Source organism: Erythrolamprus reginae, chromosome 9 (assembly GCF_031021105.1).
Source record: "Erythrolamprus reginae isolate rEryReg1 chromosome 9, rEryReg1.hap1, whole genome shotgun sequence".
Classification (NCBI taxonomy): Eukaryota; Metazoa; Chordata; class Lepidosauria; order Squamata; family Dipsadidae; genus Erythrolamprus; species Erythrolamprus reginae.
The window spans coordinates 25,244,857-25,260,254 of NC_091958.1; the positions used below are offsets into that span (position 1 = coordinate 25,244,857).

At 43.4% G+C, this 15,398-nt stretch overlaps 1 protein-coding gene across 2 annotated transcripts in view; it reads right to left on the bottom strand.

Moving 5' to 3' along the window:
• NECAB2 (N-terminal EF-hand calcium binding protein 2) overlaps positions 1-15,398 on the bottom strand; it is a 234,914-nt gene that overhangs the window by 26,496 nt on the left and 193,020 nt on the right. For both annotated transcript variants that reach the window (XM_070760554.1, XM_070760553.1), the window contains 2 exons: positions 14,623-14,702; positions 799-855 (listed from right to left, as the gene is read on the bottom strand). In XM_070760554.1, coding sequence (XP_070616655.1) covers positions 799-855; positions 14,623-14,702 — 137 coding nt within the window. The remainder of the gene's footprint in view (positions 1-798; positions 856-14,622; positions 14,703-15,398) is intronic.

Genomic DNA, 15,398 nt, shown 5'->3' on the forward strand with positions numbered 1-15,398 from the left:
TCTTAATTTCAGTTTCAGTTTCAGATTTCAGTTTCTTAATATGTAATTTACCTAAATACCCCAGAGCCAAATCCAAGCAGCCATCGCTCACATTTGAAAGTTGGCTTCCACACTGGCTCATCACGAGGCTCACCCTTAAATAGCCAAAAGGCGTGGCCAAGTGTCCTAGAGATCTATTCATGCAGAGACCTCCTCCTGCTCAACCACTCCTGCCTTCTGACATTTCTGCACACCCTGGCATCACGAGGAAGCTCTTCCTCTTCTCTTGAATCACTCATGGGCACCTCTGGAGGTGCAACAGGCCCTGGTTGACTTTCAGCTTCTGACCCCCCCCCCCCCAATCTTCTCCAACCTCCTCGCTATCAGAATTGGGTGCCAAGTACACTGGCATAGGATACCAACCCACAAAGGTCTCTCGATCCTCAGAATTCGTGATCAGCTGCACAGGACTTGGACGAACCACAACAGTTAGCAGTGGATTGCTACCAATTTGGGTGAATCGGTCCGAACTGGGAGGAACCTGCCTCTGAGTGTAACACGCCAAAGCTTAAATCCCTTTATTTATCAATATGCTTATTGTTTCTGGATATAAAGCAATTGCCTAGGCAACTGCCCTGACACTTGGCACAACAACATTTAGTGACCAACCACCCTGATTTTCATGTATGAAAAGCTCAGTGCCAATTGTTGTTTGAAAGGGAAGGGGCACCCACAGAAAAGGGCACCCCAGAATATGCAGTATACTTTTTCTCAGCCCCCATATCCCCACTTGAGATGGGAAAAAAATATGACACTCACCGCACATGCCGTGTTCTCACTGTCTGACAACCGTTGATGCAGGTCAAACCAAAGAGTCTGTTGAGGAAAAAACCAATATTACTAACATTTTCAGGGAAATAAAACCTGGCAGGAGAGGGACGAGAGGGAGGGAGGGAGGGAGGGAGGGAGGGAGGGAGGAAGGAAGGAAGGAAGGAAGGAAGGAAGGAAAGAAGGAAGGAAGGAAGGAAGGAAGGAAAGAAGCCGCTGGTAAAGTCTACCATGAAAACCTGAGATGTAAATTAGGGACGTAGGGCTTTTGAATCTCATCTAAGTTATTGGCAGTAGACCAGAAAAGAATTTCTCTCTAATCTCCCAATTAGTAAAACTGAGCAATCCTCTTGGCTGAACTTCTGATGGAAAAGAAAGCTACAGAGAGATCCGTTTCCCTTGGGAAAACACAATCATCTTCAACAACTCAAGCTGTGCACTTGAATTAGATTTAGAATTAGATTACTTGAGTTGGAAGGGACCTTGTAGGTCATCTCGTCCAACCCCCCTACACCACCTCAGACAAATGGCAGTTCAATCTCCTCTTGAATGTCTAAGGTTTGGAGCTCTTACAACCTACGCAGGCCAGCTGTTCCACTGGTTGATCGCTCTCACTGGCAGGACGTTTCTCCTTATGACTTATGAAAGTTGTATACATTCTGAAGCATCTTTTTACAATCAAATTGGACACACTGCATTCCATAATATGTAATAAAACAATTAACAGAACATACAATACGTTGCAGTTACTGCTTGTGGTGTATTTGTGTTGGAATAGTCACCTCTGTATGTCTGGACTTTGGGAAAATGTGTTATGTCTGTTTAAATGGTTGCCTTTTCAAGCTAAATCCCTCTCACCTGTGATTACTGTATTTAAGTTCAGTTTGCTGTCTTCAATTTGTTGTTCTTTCCCCTCTCTTCTCTTTCTTACTGCACATGTGATGGCGCATTAGGTGCCCACTTGTTTAGATATTTTTTAATGTACTTTTAAAACCCACTTTTAAAACCTATTGTACTCTATTAAAGAAACTGGTAGTCATTCTACAATGTTTCTCAGCTGGAACTACATGTGATATCCTACCAGTTTCTTTAATAGAGTGCAGTAGAAGAATTTTATGAATTTTCAATGGATTTAAAATTTTCAATGGATTTAATGGATTTAAGCCCCCGTTGAAAACCCGTGAAGTAGCGAATCCGCAAAAGATGAACCGCGAAGTAGCGAGGAATTACTGTTTATATGAAATTGATATTAAGGATATATCGAGGAGATTGAAGCATGATGGCCTAAATGATCAGATGTAGTAAGAAAAAGAAGCAGCTAAAGAAACTGTATTAGTTAATAGCTTTGTAAATGCATACAAGAAATTTGAATAATTGTTTTTTATCCAGATGTCAAATGTAAAGGAGGTAGCACTGGACGGATTATGAATACCCAATTCAGAAATTTTATTATTGTATTGTATTTTAAGATTGATGGTATATTATATGTGATTGTTGTGTATATTGTGTATATTGTGTATATAGAATGCAGCTGCGAGAGCAGTCATGGGCTTACCTAGGTATGCCCATGTTTCACCATCACTCGGCAGTCTGCATTGGCTGCCGATAAATTTCCGGTCACAATTCAAAGTGTTGGTTATGACCTTTAAAGCCCTTCATGGAATATCTCCGGGACCGCCTCCTGCCACACGAATCCCAGCGACCGATTATGTCCCAAAGAGTGGGCCTTCTCCGGGTCCCGTCAACTAAACAATGTCGGTTGGCGTGCCCCAGGGGAAGAGCCTTCTCTGTGGCGGCACCGGCTCTCTGGAACCAACTCCCCCCAGAGATTAGAACTGCCTCTACTCTTCCTGCCTTCCGTAAACTCCTTAAAACCCACCTTTGCCGTCAGGCATGGGGGAATTGAAACATCTCCCCCGGGCTTGTTCAATTTTATACATGGTATGCTTGTGTGTGTGTCTGTTAGTATATGGGGTTCTTTTAAATCTTTAAATATTTTAAAGTTATTTGAATTATTTATGATTTGTTATATCTTGTTGTGAGCCGCCCCGAGTCTTCGGAGAGGGGCGGCATACAAATCTAAATAATAAATAAATAAATAAATATTATATGTGATTGGTGCGGGGGGGGAAACATGTTTTTCTGAAAAAATAAGTAAAAAATAAAAAAACCCGCTTGGTTAGTCTTGCTAATACGTTTGTAAAAGCACAAACCCACGCCTACAGTTTACGTGAGATTTTCCACCTGGAAACTTCTCTGTTTGTGCTGCCATGCCTCAAATGACCTTCCTGATAGGAACCTCAGAGGGGCGACTGTGTTCTATATCAGAGGTGTCAAATTCAAGGCTGGTGGACCGGAACTGTTATGCTGGGCTTCACATTACGAGCCCCAGTGAAGTCAGGAATGTAAATTCAAGCACACACACGCTGATGCATAGTAAACAGAACAGCTGTTTATCCAAAAATAATACAGTGCACACGCACTTTAAACTGAGCAAATGAGTTCATGCACAGAGAGCAATCCTGGCAAGCTGCGAGAACAAAAACAAACAAAGCAGATAAGAGCAGCTGTGGAAGCATCACAGCCAAACCTCTTCCAGTCAGTCCACAAGTTTTTACTTAACTGTGAAATATCCCCAAGAGTCTGTGAAAAGCCAGGAACAAAATGCAAACACGACGTCTCCTTCTCCAAACGGATAATCTCCCACACACGCTCTCTGCAACGCTGGCAATTTATCTGCAGCCCCATTAGCCTAATTGCTCCAGCCAGTTCTCCCTTATTGTCTATGATACCTGCGCAGTTGTTCCCTTCTTGGCATAAACCTGCACCTATGAGTATCTATTAACCTATCTTCCTCTGAGTCTGATGACTCACTAATGGGGTCATTAGCTAATGGTCTGCCTGCATCTACTTCACCTTCTGATTCGGCTTCACTCCCAGCATCTGCCCTTGACAAAGAATCTTCACTGTCCGAAGCTGTTGGCAGTAAGACACATCTCTGGGAACCTGAGGATTTCCCCAAACCAACGTCCACAGTCCTCGTTGCAGCAGCTGGCCCGGAGCCAACCACAACAGGAACCAGCCTGTTGGGCACTTAGATCTGGCCCGCAGGGGCAGGCCAAAAACAGTGAAGGACTGGTCTACCATGCCTCCGCCAGTGAAAATGGAGCTTGGGAGGGCTGCACATGGCCCTTCCAAGCTCTGTTTTCGATGGTCATCGTAGCCAAAAAAGGTGGTTGGGAGCCTGTTTTCATTGATAGAGAGACCAGGCCACCACAGTGCCCCCGATATGAGTGATGTCGAGCTGGCTACTCCTGCCCCCAAGGTCAAACACAAGCCTGATCACAAGCCTAGGTCAAACACAAGCCCTGAATGAAATCGAGTTTGACACCCCTGTTCTAAAGGGTTATTGACTTTTAGATCATTTGTCCCTAACCTGTTCTTTTTAGGTCTTTCCAAAGTGCCCTCATTGCCACGGTCCATCCACCTTGATGCCATGCCTAGCAATGACATGGGTAGATTTTTCTCCATGATGTTCTGTTACCAAGCTGGTCAGAATAATACACTGCTCAAAAAAATAAAGGGAACACTTAAACAACACAATATAACTGCAAGTAAATCAAACTTCTGTGAAATCAAACTGTCCACTTGTTGTGGTTGGCTTCAGGCCAGCTCCTGTAGCTGGGGATTTTGATGTAGAACAGTGGGAGTCATCTGTTTACAGAAGACCTGTCTGGTTGCAGCAAGATGCCTCAGACAGCGAAGCAGAATCACATGCAGAGAAAGTCAGTGCGCAGGAAGAGACAGACTGGGTTCAGCCAGCCCACTAGCTAGAGGTTCCTCGGACTCAGAAGGGGAAGATGTCATGAGTAATCCTATCCTGAATCCGTGTGTCAGGAAGATGTTGGGAAGGCAGGAGCAGCTACGCAAGTGTAGAAACAAATGATAGAGTGCAGCTGTTAAGAGTTAATGACACTGCTGAAACCCTGATAAAAAAGGGAGGGTGGGAGTGCTTTGCATGGGTGTTTATTGTTTGCGTTTGGAAGAAAGAAACATATTTGCAGCGTGGTTGCGTTTTGGTTTGGATTTCTGTGAACTCTTGGACACAAGCAGGAAAGGCTGTGCAGATTTGAGTGTGGAATTCTGACTTTATGGACTCATAAATCACCATTGCTCTGGCACAAGTCTAAACATATTGGGTGGACTTTAAGTGAGTAACCCTGACCTTCTGGATTCGTAAATCAGTATTGGTCTTGCATTCAAGCAGGCGTTTAGCCTTTGTACATAAAAGAAACCTTGATTTATTGCTCTCCTGTCGTGTGTTTGATTTATTCCTGTGCTTGTGGGTGGCTAGTAGTAGCCAGGCAGGACACCACTTAGGAAGCAACACTGATTGACAATCAATTTCACATGCAGTTGTGCACATTCAACTTTGTACAGAAGAAAGCATTCAATGAGAATATTTCATTCATTCAGATCTAGGATGTGTTAATTAAGTGTCCCCTTTATTTTTTTTGAGCAGTATAGAATAACACAATTGGAAGGGACCTTGCAGGCCTTCTAGTCCAACCCCCTGCTCAACCAGGAGACCATATACCAGTGATGGTGAACCTTTTTTGGTTTGCATGCCAAAAGGGGTGTGTGGGTGTGCTAGCATGCATGTATACTCCTTCCTTCCCACATACCCTTTCCCTGCACACACACACACACCCTGCTGCCCCCTGTGCATGCATACAGGTCCTTTTAAAGCCTGGTAGGCAGTGGTGAGTTCCTACCGGTGTGGTCCAAAGAGCTGAACCGGTGGGAACCCACTGAATTTTTGGCAACTTTTTCCCAGCATCTTTGTGTCAGAAGAGACCCTCCTGCCACACCCCGTCTTAATGTCGACCTTTATTCTTTGTCCAAAGCACAGCTGAGGGCTTCTTCCACGTGGAGATGGTGGGGAAAAAAATCACCCCAAATTTAGTGGGTTCATACTGGTGAGGCTCTCTGGACCACACCGTTAGGAACCGACCACTGCTGATAGGAGAAAAAAATGCCCAAATGGGCAAACTGAAAGTTCGGAAAAACACACTTCTGGTTTGCCATTGTGCTGGGTTTTTTTGCACTCTGGGGCTTCAGGAAGCTTCCCTGAGCCCTCCGGAGTGCAAAAAACAGCACAACAGGCAAACCAGAAGTACGTTTTCCCCGAACTTTCGGTTTGTCCTTTGGGTTTTTTTTTTTTGCTTCTGGAGCTTCAGGGAAGCTTCCCTAAAGCATCTGGGGGATGAAATGGCATTTCCCAAGGCTGAAATTCAGCTAGCCAGAGCGCACATGCACACTGGAGCTGAAACATGGAAAAGTCTCATGTGACCTCCCATATAGCTCCGCGTGCCACCAGTGGCACATGTGCCATAGGTTTGCCATCATGGCCATATACCATTCCAGGCAAATGCCTGTCCAAATTCTTTTTAAAATCCTGCAGTAACGGAGCGTCCACAATGTGTAGAGGCAAGTCGTTCCACTGGTTAATTGTTCCCATTGTCAGGAAATTCCTCCTTAGTGCTAGGTTGGATCTCTCTCTGATAGGTTTTCATTCTTGGCTTGGGTTGTTCCTGATTTGGACCAGTTCTATAGAACCAGTAGCAGAAATTTCCCCCCATTCGCCAAATCAGGAGCAATAGCTGGTTGGCCACACCCCAGAACCAGCTCTAATGGTGGGGCCATAGATGCCGCCATCTTGTTTTTGGCTTCTACGCACATGCGGACAAGGGAGGTGTCTTGATTATTATTTTTTACTCCTCTCACAGATATCCTTCATTATCAAAATGCTTAGCTACAAAAACATATTGATAAAATTGAAGGGGTCCAAAAACGGGCTGCAAGAATGGTGGAAGGTCTTAAGCATAAAACTTAACAGGAAAGACTTCCTGAATTCAATCTGTATAGTCTGGAGGACAGAAGGGAAAGGGGATACATGATCGAAACATTTAAATATGTTAAAGAATTAAATAAGGTTCAGGAGGGAAGTATTTTTAAGAGGAAAGTGAACACAAGAACAAGAGGGCACAATCTGAGGTTAGTTGGGGGAAAGATCAGAAGCAACGAGAAAATATTATTTGACTGAAAGAGTAGTAGATGCTTGGAACAAACTTCCAACAGACATGGTTGGTAAATCCACAGGAACTGAATTTAAACATATATCCACCCTAAGATAAAATAAAGGAAACAGTATAAGGGCAAACTAGATGGACCATGAGGTCTTTTTCTTCCATCAATCTTCTATGTTTCTAAGTGGTCACATTTAATGAATCTTCAAGACTATAAAGTTCCTTCTAACCATCTAATTCTACTCTTTTCTACTTCTGCCAAGAATGTCTATTTCCTTTCATCAGGAGGCAAAGCTTTGCAGAAACAGGATTTGCAGTAATTTCTAAGAAGTAAAGTCAAAAGCCTACAAATGTTAACTGATTTTTGTACTTCTTTTTTGTTTAAAAAATGCAATTCTCTGTTTCCTTGACGACTACTTTCCAAAAATAAAGTAAGGATAATCATTGTTTTATGGTGGTTATCCTCTCCCTCGAGTTGTTATGACAACATAAAAGGAAGAAATGTAAGATTTCATCAAACGACTTTTCCCAAAGAGGCTCCTTAGATTTAAAGGTTCTCAATATGCACACACTCAACACACGAAGAAGGAAAAGATAAAAAATGTACAGAGAAATCAAATGTGTCATCAGTCTCAAGTCCCTTCAAGCCCACCAGATGTAAGTCCAGACCTCCTTGAATTCTTTGGACCTACAGCCAGTTTGCTTTGACTGTTAGTAGTTTAGATTCTTGTAGAGAACTTAAGCTTGCAACAAACCTTTACATCCATTTTAAACTGCCTGGACGTCGTTATTTTCCTGCGCTTGATAGAAAATAGTTCTCTCCCTCTTTCTTTTATTCCCATTTCCCTCTAAGACAACTCAAGTGGCTGCAATTCCAAACTTATCATCACAGAATAATAAGGTTGGAAGGGACTTTGGAGGTCTTCTAGTCTGGTGGTCACCAACCAGTGGTCCATGGACCACAGGTGGTCTGCAAAAAAAATTTGGTGGTCTGCAGAAAAATTATTTGCCTTTTTTAAATTGCACTAAATACTATTTATTTTTTTTGAAAAATCATATTAGTGGCCTGCAGGATTTAAAATTATGAATTCAGTGATCCCAGAAGTCTGAAAAGTTGGCAACCCGTAGTCCAATCCCCTGCTTGAGCAGGAGACTATATACCATTCTGGACAAATGGCTGTCCACTCTCTTCTTGGAAACCTTTAATGATGGAGCACCCACAACGTCTGGTGGCAAGCTTTTCCATTGATCAATTGTTCTCACTGTCAGGAAATTCCTCCTCTGTTTTAGGTTGGTTCTCTCTTTGCTGATCTTTTACCCTTTGCTTCTTATCCTGTCCTCAGGTGCTTTGGAGAATAGGTTGTGGCCCCTTCCTCTCTTTGTGGTAGCCCCTCAAGTATTGGAAGACTGCTAACTTATAACTGTAGAATTATGACTTGGGAGAAGTTCTATAATGGACAGAAGGAATGATCCTGGGGAAAAGAATGTTCACTGATGCTCCGTTGCCAGTCAGTCTCCAAATGCAATTCAAGGGGTTGGTTATCACCTATAAAGCCCTATATGGCTTAGGACCAGGCTATCTTTGGGACTGTCTTCTGCCGCATACCTCCCAGCGACCGAAAAGAGCCCACAGAACCGGTCTCCTCCGGGTCCCGACAAAAAATGTTGATTGGTGGGCCCCTAGGGAAGGGCCTTCTCTGTGGCGGCTCTGACCCTGTGCAACTAACTGCCTCTGGAGATTCGTATCCTCCCCACCTTACCAGCCTTCTGCAAATAAAGACCTGGCTCTTCCGGCAGGCCTGGGGCCATTGATTGAATGAGATACTACCTAGATCTGGCCATGAATGATGAATGATAGTGGGAGTATGACATTATAGTGGTACCTCTACTTACGAACTTAATTCGTTCAGTGACCAGGTTCTTAAGTAGAAAAGTTTGTAAGAAGTAATTTTTCCCATAGGAATCAATGTAAAAGCAAATAATGCGTGCGATTGGGGAAACTATAGGGAGGGTGGAGGCCCTGTTTCCTCCCAGGAGATTCCTAGAGAGGCCCCACGGAGGCTTCTCCCCACCTTTTCTGGCCGTTTCCTCCCAGGAGATTCCTGGAGAGCCCCCACGGAGGCTTCTCCCCACCTTTTCTGGCTCTGTTTCCTCCCAGGAAATTCCTAGAAAGCCCCCACGGAGGCTTCTCTCCACCTTTTCCGGCCCTGTTTCCTACCAGGAGATTCTTAGAGAGGCCCCACGGAGGTTTCTCCCCACCTTTTCCAGCCCTGTTTCCTCCCAGGAGATTCCTAGCGAGGCCCCACGGAGGCTTCTCCCTGCTTTTTCTGGTTACAATTTCGGAGGGTCGGGTTCGTAAGTGGAAAATGGTTCTTGAGAAGAGGCAAAAAAATCTTGAACACCCAGTTCTTATCTAAAAAAGTTCGTAAGTAGAGGCATTCTTAGGTAGAGGTACCACTGTATTTACTAATTTCAATATTTATATCCCACCTTTATTATTTTATACAAATAACTCAAGGCAGCAAACATATCCAGCATCTCCTACTTTTCCCACGACAACCTTGTGAGATGGGTTGGGCTGAGAAAGAATGACCAGCCCGAGGTCATCCAGCTGGCTTTCATGGTTAAAGTGGGTCTTGAACTCACAATCTCTTGCTTTCTAGTCTGAGAGTGGTGAATGGTGATTTGGGAAATAATGCAAAAGAGTCACCAGGCGCCTTTTGTGCATGAATTGTGGAAGTGACACATATGTGCAAAAGGGATGGAGTTGACATTGTAATACTGTCATTATGCCATTTTGATGGAAGGGCTGGATTCTGTGAGTGCCGCTGCCTGTGGATTCAAAACAGTCCTGACACTTGGGCTTTGACCCACGAGAGCTGTTTTTCAACCTTTAAGATGTGTGATGTCAACTCCCAGAATTCCCCAGCCGGCAAACTCTGCTTCTTTTTTACAAAGGCTTTCTATGCATGTGTGTTTCTCTGCACAGTGCTATAAAAGCAGAGGGGAATTTAACAAAGTGCTTTTTTCAATAACTCTCCAAACTAGCCCCGAGCTAGGAAAATTCTCATTATAATTACAGCTGCAAAAAACTCCATGGGGTGAAAGAGATGTGCTCTTTGCACACATAACGGATCACAATTTAATAAAATCCCTTTAGCAACATTTAAAGGCAAAATATTCCTTTATAGGGGAGAAAGACCCTTAAGGTGGAAATACCAGGATAAAGGGACTCTAGGCAAGATAGACCCAGGATACAGAACAACAGAATAACAGAGTTGGAAGGGACCTTGGAGGTCTTCTAGTCCAACCCCCTGCTCAAGGAAAAGACCTTCTCCCATTCTGGACAAATGACAGAGCTGGAAATCACAAAGCTGCTCACTCAGAGAGATTACCTGGCCCGGACAAGCCTTGTTTGAGAAATCATGTCTCCATGTCTGCGATTTCTACACATGTCACTTTTTCCCAGTGGCCATTATAACTTGAAATGGCACTAAAGGAATAACTGTAATTCAAGAACTTCCGGTACATGTGAATGCCTCTCTATGGCATGGAAACACCCTAGTTTTTCAAAAGAGGTGAGCCCACTTCTGAAAAATCCCAATTTAAAATTGGACAACTTTGAAAAATCACAGCTGCTTCCTAAGTACCATTTTAAAACAGAATAATTCGTTCCGTGACCAGGTTCTTAAGTAGAAACGTTCTTAACTAGAAGCAATTTTTCCCATTGGAATCAATGTAAAAGCAAATAATGCATGCAAACCCATTAGGAAAGAAATAAAAGCTCGGCATTTGGGTGGGAGGAGGAGGAGGAAGAAGAGGAGGAGGAAGAAGAGGAGGAGGACAGTCGCTGCTGAAGGAAGAAGGTGAGGTGAGGGGAATAAAAAAAAAATCCAAAACTTTAAGGCTTAAAAAAAAAAAGAGGGACTCTGAGGTGGCGAGGAGGAGCACACGCCTCCAATACACCTGGCGCGAGGCTGCCTCCCCTACACTGCCTCCCCTACACTGGCTGCTGCTGCTGCTACCTGCTGCCTCTTCCTTCCCATGCTGAAGGGCTCCCCTCTCCTCTCGCTCACTTGTTTTGTAGCTGGTGTCTTTCCTTCGCTGTGGTGACTCCTCGGCTGCCCAGAACGAAGAGAGTGTTTCTTTTCTCTGGGCACTGGCAGAGGTGTATTCCCTCTCCAAGTGCCCAGAGAAAGGAAAATGCTTTGTTCACTCTGGGCTGCCAAAGCCTCCTTAAGCACCACTGAAAGGCTCCTCAGGCAGCCCAGAAAAGGCTGAGATGGCCGGGATTAAAGGGGGAATGGCAGGAAACTGGCCGGGCCTTGGTGCCACTCTTAAATTTCCTGGGAAATTTTTCCGGGCTCAGGTTCTTAAGTAGAAAATGGTTCTTAAGTAGAGGCAAAAAAAAAGTTCTTATCTAGAAAAGTTCTTAAGTAGAGACGTTCTTAAGTAGAGGTACCACTGTATTTGGATCCATCATAACCTGGGTAGTGGGTGTTTTTAACTTAGGAAAATGGCAGGCAGGGAAGGGATGTGATAAGAGATGAAAATAATGAACATCCGTGGCATGAATAATGTAGCAAAATTTTACTTTGTCTCTTCCATTCATTCTAACAAGGCTCACCCATCTGAAGTAAATGCTGGAAGATTCAAGAAGAGCAAAAGGACTTCTACCTCCCTCACGGTTCTTTCAACCCTGAGCTAAGCAGTGGAATGCACTTTCATTAAACAGGGTGGAATAATTTTCTCCTACATTAACTCTAAACTTTTCAGAAGGGAAACGAATGGAAGCTTGACAGAAAGTTATAGCTGAGAGCGCAACTAAATCATTTGGAAGGAGAATAATAGATAAGGCATGGGTTGGCCAAGCCCCTCAAGGGACACATAAAATTCAGGTATCCCATCCTTCCATTTCACCCAATGGCCCTAGAGAATGTCCACTGCACAGAAGCCATCGTATTTGAAGGCTTGGGATTGAACTGTGCAGTTCTTGATGCTCTCCGAGTTGGGGGTGTTGTTGAAGATATTTCATTACCAAACTAGCCGCCCTGAGTCCACTAGGAGAAGGGCAGCCTATAAATTTGAAAAACAAACAAGCAAACAAGGTAATGTCATCAGTACTGATAGAAGAAAATATTTGTAGCTCAGGAGTGAACTGTGGGGTCTGTTAGGGCTCTGTCCATAACTCTTAGGTTGGCAATATATTGGCTGCAGGTGCTGCAGACTGCCACAAGAGGGAGCTAGAGTTTATAGCTTATTTCTCTGAGTCACCCTCTCTGTTTCTCTTTGTCTGGCTACTCACTGTTAGGTTAGCTCTGCAATCTCTCTGAATTGTAGCTATGCATATCAGCTAAATATGTTTAAGATTGATATATTTGTTTGCTGATTATGACAAAGACAACTGGTAAGAAAGACTATGTACTTGGTAATATTTGGATTGTTATTCTGACATGTGTATGACTTTAGACTGTTTATTTGAATATGTTATTTCTCAAAGTAAACTTTAATTCAAGTTAGTATATCTGTGTATGGCTGAACAATTATTCACAACTAATATCAATCTAAACATTTCTGTGTGTGCACAACCTTGGTAAACAAGGATTATTCTGCTTACACATTAACAGGGTCTTTGAGTTTGGTATTTTCTTGCAGACATTTCATTACCAAACTAGGTAACATCATCAGTACTGATAGAAGGAAATATTTGTAGTTCAGAGTTGAACTTGGGGTCCTTGCTGCTCTCGGAACTTGGTAGTTTTCTTGGAGATGTTTTATAACCCAACTAGGTAACATTATCAATGCTGGAAGGGAGTGGGGCTTGTCTTATCAGTGTGGACAGGAGGGTTATTAATGGTTTCTTGGTTAGGTTATTTTTTTACCATTTATTTGTCAGAATTGGTAGTTCCTAGATTGGGGTATTGTTTCCTATTTATTCCTTGATCTCAATCTTGGTGATACTGTCTGCTTCTTTGGCTATCGATTGCTGGCAAGGAAGCATTGTGATCTTTCAGCTTTTTGACTGTCTCTTTTGAACGATATGTAGAGGTTCTTTGTGTCTATGTGCCCGTTGATGGCCGATTTGTATGAATGCTGGGCTTCCAATAATTTTTTTTGGCATTTGTAGATTAAGCTCTCAGTCTTCCTGTTGAACTTATGGTGACGTATGTGATGTTCAATTGTGGGGTTTTCATCCTGTTTGCTGCTAGTTGACAGTTAATTAGCGGGACGGGTTATCTCTGTGGGTTGTGGGTCAGGTCATTGGTCTGGAATGTATAGGGTTTCCTGCTCAAGCAGCGGGTTGGATTAAAAAGACCTCCAAGGTAATTTCCAATCCTATGTTGTAGTTGTGTTCATGGAAATGCTCTGCTACTCTTCTGCCTGCTTGTCATCTTCTTAGACTTTCCTAATCTCAGTTATCTTGTGAGATTTTTCCTAACTTATGAATCTGATCTTTTCTTTTTCTTTATTTGCTAAGGCAAGTGGAGGTGAGCATCTCTTGGATTTGCAGTGAAGGCTCTAGTGCCCACAGATACTGCATGGAGAGCAGTCTGTCAAGGCTTCTTGATCTTGAAGAATTGTTGAGTTGATTTTTTTTCTGAATGGAGAATAACATGCCTTGTTGACTGGGGAATTCTGAGAGTTGAAGTTTGCCCAACTTAAAGTTGCCAAGATTGAAAAATATTGCTATAATAATAATAATGATAATAATAATAATAATAATAATAATAATAATAACAACAACAACAGCAGCAGCAGCAGCAGCAGCAACAGAGTTGGAAACGACCTTGGAGGCCTTCTAGTCCAACCCCCTGCTTAGGCAGGAAACTCTATACTACTTCAGACAGGTGGTTATCCAACATCTTCTTAAAAGCTTCCAGTTGTTGGAGTATTCGCAACTTCTGGAGGCAAGCTGTTCCACTGATTAATTGTTCTAACTGTCAGGAAATTTCTCCTTAGTTCTAAGTTACTTCTCTCCTTGTTTAGTGTCCACCCATTGCTTCTTGTTCTACTCTCACGTACTTTGGAGAATAGGTTGACTCCCTCTTCTTTGTGGCAGCCTCTGAGATATTGGAAGACTGCTATCATGTCCCTCCTGATCCTTCTTTTCATTAAGCTAGCCATGCCCAGTTCCTGCAACCGTTCTTCATATGTTGTAGCCTCCAGTCTCCTAATCATCTTTGTGGCTCTTCTCGGCACTCTTCCTAGACCTCTAGCATACATAAACCTGGGGGCGGGGGTTGATAATGAGCATTTATCTCCCTCAAAGCAAACCTTTCAAAGGTAAAACTAAAGGTTCCCCCGCACATGCGTGCTACTTGTGTCTGGCTCTAGGGGGCAGTGCTCATCTCCATTTCAAAACCAAAGAGCCAGCGCTGTCCGAAGACATCTCCGTGGTCGTGTGACTGGCACAACTCAACACTGAAGGTGCATGGAGCGCTGTTACCTTTCCACCAAAGGTGGTCCCTATTTTTCTACTTGCATTTTTTACATCCTTTTGGTGCTTTTAGGTTGGCAGAAACTGGGACTAATGGGAGCTCATCCCATTACATGGCAATAGGGATTCGAACTGCTGAACTGCTGACCTTTCTGATCGACAAGCTCAGAGTCTTAGCCATTGAGCCACCACGTCCCTTACCTTTCAAAGACAAATTATCCATTGTCTTTGGTAAGAAAATGGTTTTGGTTGGGGTTTTTTTCATATACAAAAAGAAGGAATACTCACCTTGTTTTCCAGCCTTCCGATCAACTCTGCTAACCTGTTGATTTGTGCTTCCAAGCATTCCTCCTTGGTGTCTGAAGATGCTACAGAAAAAAGAAACACAATTAAGGGGGATGAAATTCACCCTGCTTGTATGGGTGGGCGAAGCTAAAAATAAAAATGAAATAGAAAAAGTCAAAAGGAGGGGACGTCAGGAAAGGAAGGGGCTTTTTTGTGGCAATTAGAACATAGAGCATAGAATAACAAGATTGGAAGAGACCCTGGAGGTCTTATATCATTAGCATTTAGACTTATATACCGCTTCATGGTGCTTTTACAGCCCTTTCTAAGCGGTTTACAGAGTCAGCCTCTTGCCCCCAACAATCTGGGTCCTCATTTTACCCACCTCAGAAGGATGGAAGGCTGAGTCCACCTTGAGCCGTGGTGAGATTTGAACTTCTGAACTACAACTAGCAGTTAGCTGAAGTAGCCTGCAGTGCTGCACTCTAACCACTGCACCACCCTGACTTTAGAAGGTTTGGGAGCTTCACTATCTTTGTTGTCCTCTTTTGGTCAGGTTTCCATTTGATGGCTCACAGAACTTGACCCAGAACTGAACTCCAGAAGAGGCCCAGCCAAAAGAGAACAGAGAATTGATAGATATCAGGGATAAAATTCAAAAAATTTCCCCTACTGGTTCTATGGGTGGCTTGGTGGGCGTGGCAGGGGAAGGACACTGCAAAATCTCCATTCCTGGGGGAAAGATACTGCAAAATCCGCATTCCCACCCCACTCTGGGG